The following is an 8861-nucleotide window of genomic DNA, read 5'->3' on the forward strand; positions in this document are numbered from 1 at the left end:
TAGTCTCAGGTATTGTTATAGCACCCAGCCTGAGTTGAAAGGGGGCCTGGGTAAATTTCTTACGTCCCGCCTTGTTTGCTACCACAACTTAGCTAGATTTTTGCGAAGAAATTTCCAGCCCGGCTCGTTGTGAATAATTCAGAAAAATGTCAAGGGCTTCTTGAATTTGCTTGGCTTGCCTAGAGAGGTCCTTGTGAGTTGTCCATAATGTGACGTTGTCAGCATAGACGAGAAATTTGACGTCCAGTACCCGATGGAGTTGCCATGCCAGAGGTATGAGTGCAATGTTAAAAAGAAGCGGAGCCAAGACGGAGCCTTGGGGGACCCCCCTATTGGACGTAAAGCATCCTTCTTGTTGTCCATCACACCCTTCAATGGTCAAGGTATAAAATCAAAGCAAGAAAAATGAGTAAGATTATTTGTTATAATTGCAAAGCACTAAAGAGTCAGAAAACACATTGAACAATTCAAACAATTAATTTGTTGCCAAATTTCACGTCTGTATCTCCCTGGATACACTGTCCACTGTGGGCATCCACATCTACTTGGAGTGGAATGCTCGGAAACAGCTCCTCTTTTCAACGAAGCACAGCAGCACGCCGCACTTCACGCAGATAATTCTTGTCTGGCCGTCTGGGCAATATCGGCACCTCCCTTTGGGGGCGAAGTCTTGCCAGTGGCCAACTCCGTCAAAGCGAATGTCGTTTTGCGGCCTTGGCACTTTTGGTCGACGGATTCGTTTTGATGGCTGGCTGTCTGATGATGGCCGACCCCTCTTCCTTTTATTTGCAGAGAGAAGCCCCTTCGCCACTATTGCCCTGAAGTCCTTCAGGGGCATTGTCTGCGACGCTCCATGCAACTCGGCATCCCGTCGGGATAGTAACCATGCATTGTTGACGCAAATGTCAAGTAGCTGGCCGAACAGTCTTAGGTAGTAGCGTCTCGACCTTAGAGGTGTTCGGTACAACTCCACCAGCATATCGGCAAGGTCTACGCCGCCCATGTGTGTGTTATACTCCAGAATCACTCGGGGCGCTGGAACAGCCATTTTCTTTTTTTCGTCCTTCACATACCTCTTCACATTTCCAAGAGGCTCTACAGCTGTCGATGTGGACGCAATATGTACAGGCTTTGTGTCCAACCATTTCACAACAGTGATCCCACTGTCCCTGTCTGACCGAAAGTCATATGATCCTCGCCCTTCATTTTTTAGAGTCTTGTCGTCCTTTAGAATGCAGTTCCGCAGCCTCTGAGATCGAATGGTCCCAAGGGCTCGTATCCCTTTCTTTTGCTTCAAGTACCTTAGCAGCTCCAGGCTACAGAAGAAGTTGTTAAAGTAGACCACACTCTAGGGTTTTACATAAAGCAACAACAACTTTTGCTCCTAGTCCGAGGGCCTCCTCTTCTTCCGTGAATGTGGTGGCAAAAAATGTATCCGATCCAGCATAGGGCAAAATATCATGTACCATTCCTGAAACGCCAGCACGGGCGAAAAGCTTGAAACCCCACTTGTGGGGTTTATTCCTTATGTATTGGCGGAGCTTACCAGCGCGGGTTCCTTTGTAGGGCACAATCATTTCATCAATTGACTGCTGATGCTCTTGCTGAATGCTGGAGCAGTTCTTTTGTATTCTGTTCAGCACTGGTCGGATTTTGGCGTATTTGTCGGATGCATCTTCTTCTGACACGAAATGAACCGGACGCCTGAGTTTCTTGAATCTGTTGAGGGGCATGGTGTCCGTTATCATGGGATAGCGAAACTCTTCACTCCAATAGTCCGAAAATGCAGGCATGGTTACTACACCCATGAGAAGTAGGATGCCGAGAAACTGCTCACGTTCTTCATGAGTTTTACCAATAGAAACTCCTAGTTGCCGTACAGAGTAGAGATTTGTTTCAGATGTGATCATCCTGATGAGGTCTTCATAAAAAAATTTTTTAAGTACGTAAGGGGGGATGCCAAGGCATCTGGTTCCTCGAAGTCGTCTGGCATCTTGGTAAAGTTGTCGAGGTGCTCTTCCTTCCATTGGAACAGTGATGGCTTTCCCTTCTTCGCACTTGAGCAGGGTGTCAGTCGCGCGCTCACATCGTCAGTTTCCTCGCTACAGGAATCGCTGTCATCAGGAATTGAAGTAACGGTGTTGAGTACACTCGTCGTCCCAACAACTGGTGGAATGTAATCTGGGTCATTATCATCGTCCGAAAGGCTGTCGTCTGATGAACCGATGTCGGACAAATTCCCACTTGCAGGAACCAAAGTAACATTTTCCTTCGGCCTTCTTCCGTAGAACCGTGATGCATTGAACTGCATGGCAGTAGACGTCGTAGCCTTTAGGAGCAAAAGACAGACGTAAATATTATTGATTGCGTTAGAAAACTGAACGTAAATATTATTGATCGTGTAAGAAAAGTGAATGTTTCCCCTAAAAACCACGCCCGGTATGGTGGCCACTGACGAGTCCCCAATCAGACGCTGTATCCCACGAAATACGTAGGGAAACGCTTGCACGTCAGACCCATCCACGGGTGGCTATTCCCGTCCAAAACAGTACGAATCAGTTCTATGCCGCATTGTCTGTACGAAACGTGCATAAACCGGGAAGAAACAAACTTGTACAACACTTTCAGAGACAAATTGGTACTGTCCTGACAACATAGAGATCATATACTAAATCTAGAGGAAAAGGTCCGCCATTTTCCCATACATTCTGGCTGCCGCAAGCGGCGCACCATGCAGGCAGACCCTCTGGGTCCCAAACACGGTTACATCGGTTACATCATCAGAGCAGTTTCGTGAACTTCAACAATCCACGAACTTACCGGTGGAAAGATACTCGCGTTCTTTTCGAAGGTTTCTTTTTGCATAGCGCGCAGATGTACGGCCTCGCGTTAACGCTAAACTAAACCATTTACCCGGCTTCGCTGGTGGGGCGCGGCTGGGCGCGGTTGAGGAATACGAAACTGCGCAACCACCAGATTTCCGAGATTTCGACAGAAGGGAAGTTAATGCAGCGTAATGACTTTATTGCTTTTTATAAGCGTTAGAATAGCTCAGAATTTAGTTTACAACGTTAAATTATCACTGTTTATATTGCTGAGAGTTTTCACTCTCCGTGTTTACCATGGCAACGTTGCTTTCTTTCTCTCATGTTCTGTCGCTCTCTTTTGCGATCGTTCACTCGGGACCCAGGATGTCGGCGCACGGGATTTGCCACTCCTCCTCACCCACCTTTACCCCCCTGCCTGACAACCGCCGACGTTCAGGTCGGCCATGATGTCTCTGGCGCTCTCTCAGAGCCCCCTGGTGAACGAAATATGCTAACCAGGGAATTGGTTTCGGTTTCGGTTGGCTGCTTGGCTTTTGTATCTACGGGGATGCACTGTCCAGCAGCGGGAAACCTTATTGTCAGGGTGCTACAGTTGGCCCAAATATTTTGTATCCCGCTAGATACACTGTCCGTTAAAGCGTTATAGCAAATGTTCGATTCCTAAGGAAGGAGTAAACAAATCGTGTGACCCGCGGAGGAAGCCCCAGCTCTATAAGGTTGCTCATTATGACTCTGTGATCAATATTGTCGTACGCTTTGGCAATGTCTAAAGCTACCACCGTGCGTACAACCTGACTGTGGGGTGACACCTGTATGATGTCGTCCGCTAGAATCGACAGGCCTTCCTCAGTCCCCAAGTACGGTCGGAAGCCGCTTTGTGCGGGGTGATATTTTCCGTATCTTTCGAGCCACCAGGATACTCGTGTGGCCAGCATCCTCTCTACAAGCTTGCAAATTGTTGGTGTAAGCGAAATCGGTCGTAACGCTTGGAGATTGTTGGGTGTCTTTCCTGGCTTCGGGATAGGGACAACAATGGAATATTTCCAGTCAGAGGGGATATCTCCTGTCTCCCATACTTGGTTGATTGCCTCTATAAGTGTGTCAAGAGCCGGACCTTTTAGGTTTTGGAACACCTCAGTAGGGACACCATCGTGACCGGGGGTCGTGCGTTTCTTAGCAGTTTCAATCGCCGCAATAAGTTCAGCCATGTTAAAAGAACTAGAAATGTCTGCCTGGGAGGTGGAGTCGGGCTCGTCAATATCGGGGCATTGAATGGGTGAAGTCTGGTCATATTTGGGGAAGAATGTTCGAGCCGCATAAGTTGCAAAATCTTTCGGTGTGGTTTGCAGCGCGAGACGAACACACGCAGCTGGGTCGGGCTGTTTTGCCCCCTTGCTCCATGGAGTGATATGTGCGCCATAGAGCTTTGTTTCCAGTACCGTTCCCAAGACTATCACAGCACTCGTACCACCGTTGTCTGGAAAGCCGTTTTTCGTGCCGGCGCGCTTCAGCCGCAAGATGATTGACACCAGATCGACCACCCGGCGTAGTTGGGTTCCTAGACGCAGCCACGTCTACCTGCCGGCGCTTTGCCCATATCTGTAAAAGGGTAAGGTCTGGCTGTGGTTGGTCTTCATCCACCGTCGTAGTGATGATCGAATCCCGAAGGAGCTGTTGCAGAGTTGGAAGGAGCTCCGTAGGAGCAGTAGGGATCATCGTGGCCGATGCTTCCCGAAGCTTATCCCAGTGTGTGACCGTCACCCGACGTCGGATTTTTTTGAGGCAAGCACTGTGAAGGCCGATCTTTATTGGCATATGGTCACTGCCCCATGTGTCTGGTTCCGCGCGCCATTGTGGCACTCCAGGGCCAATCCACCACGTGAGGTCGGGGGCATGGGTCCTAGCGGTCGTTGATGCAATGCAGGTTGATACCCCCGGCTGGTTGAATAGTGTGAATGCCGCGTCTATTATGGTATTCCTAACTTGATCCCCTTTTCGGGTGTTGTACTGGTATCCCCATTCCCTGTGGGGAGCATTGAAGTTTCCGCCCACGAGGATAGGGACCCCCGGATACGTTGAGCGGAGATGCCGTATCCATCCCAGGTTGACTCTAGTGCGCCGTGGTCTAGCGTAGAATGATATAAGAATGACAGGTGTCCTGACAGGACATGTGAGCACACCGACAGCTTCTTGGTTACAGTTACACCATTTTCCAAGATCAATGGACGTTTGTGGTATTCTAGCCGATACATATACTGCTGCTTTTCCCGGTGCTGAAATAGTTGAGGTTACGCACTGATCAGGGATAGATGGATGATGGTACTAACTGGGATAAATTACATAGTTTATTGTGCTCTTGGAGAAGAAAAGCCCATGCATGCAGGTTGTTGTACAGGAGTTTCGTTTTGATTGCTCCAATGTTAGAGGTAAGGCCCCTACAGTTCCACTGTATAATTCCGTCTTGTGAAGGACGCACCATGGGCTTAGACATGGTGCAAACAGTCCTCAATGAGTCGTGTCATCTCAGTGAGGCGTTCTAGGATGGCTGTCCAGTCTACTTGAGGGGCTTTTTGTGATTGATGTGGTGCAGTAGTCTGTGCACTTATTTCGCCGGACGATGTAGGCAACGTTGCTCCTGTTTTTTGTCGTCGTGCGGTTACCAACTCTTTGTGTCTCCGAAGGCGCTCGAGCTCTCTTGATAATGCCTCTATCTTGGTGTCGATGTCATCCTCCGGCTGGTGTGGAGCTTCTGCTTCATGTTGGGGCCGCCCTCGCGGACGTTTGTTTCGTTTGAGTACACTCGAATATAGGGGTTGCTGTGACCCGGATGTATTTTCTTCCAGTGGTCCCTCCGACGCGTTATCAAGCAGCTGATAGCGATTGTAAGTGGGGACCGCTTGCCCTATCGTACGCACGGTCTGACGCAACCGGGCTGTGGCCCTCTGTTTCATCGGACAGTTTGGGGCCGTCATGTCATGGTCATCTGATTTACAGAGGCCGCATCTGTATCGCGGTTGTCCCTCTGGTGTAGTCCGTTCTGGGTCGATATTACGCTGGGGGCAGAATGCTTGCATGTGACCTTGTTTATAGCACCGATAGCAGAATATTGTCCGTGGGAGGTAGGGTTTGTGGTGCAGGACGCGGCCAGTAGAAGAAGCGCTCAGGAAAACGCTCCGGGCCTTGTACCGTCACTAGGCAAGTGCGACTCTTTCCCATAAATCGGGTAGTGAGCACGGTATGCGAATGGGATGTCAATTCATGACATATGATTTCAGGGGTGTCTTCCGGGTCAATGTCGTATATAACGCATTTCTGGATGTTAGGTCCCTATGCAAAGTACGACTGTACTGGCAGTTGTTGGTGTTCTGGTAGTAATATCGCTGTCAATGTGCACATTTTTTGTGCGTCTGTTAGGGAGGCCAGGTGTATGGTGATTGAGTTAGGCGACTTGTACACGGCGTAGCCTTTGTAACCAGTAGTGCCAAGGCAGCGGTCAATAACTTGTTGAATTCGTTTCGTTGGCACCGAAGTGATGTCATGTCGCGTGAGGGGACGTATGTGAACACGGTAGGATTGTGAGGGGGAAGGGCTGGGATAGGGACTGGAGGGATTTCCTGGGGTGGCCCTTACCTTTTTTGTTGGTTCCTCCAGTTTCTCCAAGTCTTTCTGGAACATGGGGTCTTGATGGGTCCTTTTCACTGTGTTCCCAGAGCCGCTGGGGGCCTGGAGTTCCATGGGGTCACCACCGTCTGTAGTCGTGTATGTTGGGTGGCCAGGGGGGCGATGTTGCGCTTTTTTGCACTTCCAGGAGACTAGGGAGAGGGAAGTGACGTCAACAACGCAGCAAATGCAGATTGGATGTTGATTTTGTTTTCTTCTGTCAACATCCAATCTGCATTTGCTCTACTCGTTGACGTCACTTCCTTCTTCCTAGTCTCCTGGGAGTGCAAAAAGCGCAACATAGCACCCCAGTACTCAGAGCACTGGGTAGAATGTCACCTTGAATGTTGGCTTGTGTTGTCAAGGGCGTGGTACGGAATAGTTGCGACATGGTTGTTGGCGTGGGCGACGCAGCGCGCTGGGGGTCAGCCGGGAGAGCGACGTGCCCTACCACAGCTGCCTCCATCGGCTGCGTGCCAGCATGGCTCGGCGAATCCTCGTTAGGCCTAACTATCAGGCGATGCTCTTGCAGGTCTTTCCAAAAATTAAGGGTGGAAAGGAACGTAGGGCGACACAGCTCACCGAGGTCCGGAGGTCTCGATATGCTTCCGGGCAACTTTATGACTCTATTTGACCGCGATTTCCGCAGTGGGCGACCAATTCCTACGGAGCTTTTAGAAACCACGTCTTCTTTCTTGCAGCGCTCGCAGCGCCCTCCAAATTGCGACTTCCTCGGCAATAGTTTTGGTGTTAGGAAGCTGACGTCATATTGCTTTGCTTTGTAGCGAACTGTTTAAACATTTGTGGAGGACAGGAAAGAGTTTCCTGCGATTTCAAATAAAACTTCCGATAACTGACAACCATCATTTTAAGCACCAAGATGTGTATGAAGCGTAGCTTATCTAGCGGCTTTAGTTTAGCCCGACCGCACAGGCACAGAAAGAGAACGAACTGCTTGACCTCACGCTCTTGGCGCTGCTTCAGTGGCTCCATCAGCCCGTAGCGTTGGCTGCGCTCCGCACTAATGTAAAGCAAAGCAAATATTTAGATCTTAGGGTTTTACAAGCCAAACCATCAAAAATCACTTCACAGACTCCGATAAAAGATAAATTAAAAAATGCGGGTTTATTTTGTTTAACTGGAGATCTTTTGACGTGCAACCAAAATTTAAGATTGGCCTCCGTCAGACTGCGGGCACCTCGGTGGGAGCGCGTGGAGCGCGTTGGCTCAGAGATACTGAGGCGTTTTAATATTTTGTGTTGTGTGTTAGTATCACTGATCTCTACTATAGGGGGCTGGATGGCGCTTAGCTGCTCTCCAAGCCTGGCGCAAGTGAAGCCACCGGAAGTTCGATGCTTGTCCCGGAAGTCGGGCGTGCGCTGGGCTTCCTAGTGCATTCGGTCGGTATTTTGGTCCATGCGTTCTTGTGTCTTTGATTGGGCGTAAATATTCCCGTTGTGGATTGAATCCCGGGAATAATGCATTTGAACTTGGGACACATTCCCACTTGATCCACTAGAATCTCAAAATGTTCACATTGAATGGCTTCCCCTGATACTTCTCGGATCTACGTGCGCTCTTACTGCGCAACAAGCAAGCTCCCTTGAGGGAACAAGCGAAAATCCAACGCCCTCGACGCTTTTCCAACCAGCACTCGGAAGGGTTACAAAGCCTGCCAAGCGCTCACTTCCGGGACAAGCCACTTACTTCCGGTGGCTTCATACCTGTTTGCTCAATGCGCCATCCAGCCCCCTCTAGTGGAGATCAGTGGTTAGTATCATTACCGCTTAAGAGCCACCGAGGTGGTTTTTGAAACAAAATATAGTCGAACCATTCCGACAGGCATAGTTTGATTGCGAAAATGATTATTGCGAGTTTTAAAAACCTCAAATGCTTTCGCATACGTGGCGGAATTCCAAATGGCTGAATCCCTTTCATGGCGTCTATTTTATTTTGATCGCGTCAGGCATGTGTACCGACGCACAGTAAAACGAGCGCAAAAAAAAATAGCAGCTGTGTTGTATAGATCTTTTTCGCATAACCTCAAACCAGCCAGTAACTGACGTACCCTCGACCTGGTGCAGTTTTGGATTGCCCGCTGACACAGGGTATGCAACCGCCAAGGGTATGGTCGAAAAGGCTTAAAAACGGACGACGTGCATGAGTTAGTTCCGAGTGCTCCTTTTTACCGTGCTGTAATTTCCGAAAATCTACTGTTGTCTGGCTACCACTGCGTGGTCGATGGGTAAATAATTTTAAAAAGCATAAGAACAATAGCAGCAGGTGTGCCATGAGCACAAGAAGCTGAAGCGCGAATGTGGTTGCAATGTTATCGAGCTTCGCATTTTCCCCAAGAATCCTTATTTATGAAGT

At 49.2% G+C, this 8861-nt stretch overlaps 1 protein-coding gene across 1 annotated transcript; it reads right to left on the reverse strand.

The window, feature by feature from the left end:
• Nucleotides 1-1352: 1352 nt before the first annotated feature.
• On the reverse strand, nt 1353-6635 carry LOC120846249. The gene is made up of 2 exons (XM_040217948.1): nt 6459-6635; nt 1353-2329 (listed from the first exon to the last, which is right to left on the reverse strand). The coding sequence occupies exons 1-2, from the start codon at nt 6561-6563 to the stop codon at nt 1907-1909; spliced, it is 528 nt and encodes a 175-aa protein (XP_040073882.1). The 5' UTR covers nt 6564-6635; the 3' UTR covers nt 1353-1906.
• Between the last annotated feature and the right edge of the window lie 2226 nt (nt 6636-8861).

This window comes from Ixodes scapularis, unplaced genomic scaffold (genome assembly GCF_016920785.2).
Source record: "Ixodes scapularis isolate PalLabHiFi unplaced genomic scaffold, ASM1692078v2 PGA_scaffold5__190_contigs__length_132052651, whole genome shotgun sequence".
In the NCBI taxonomy this organism is placed as follows: Eukaryota; Metazoa; Arthropoda; class Arachnida; order Ixodida; family Ixodidae; genus Ixodes; species Ixodes scapularis.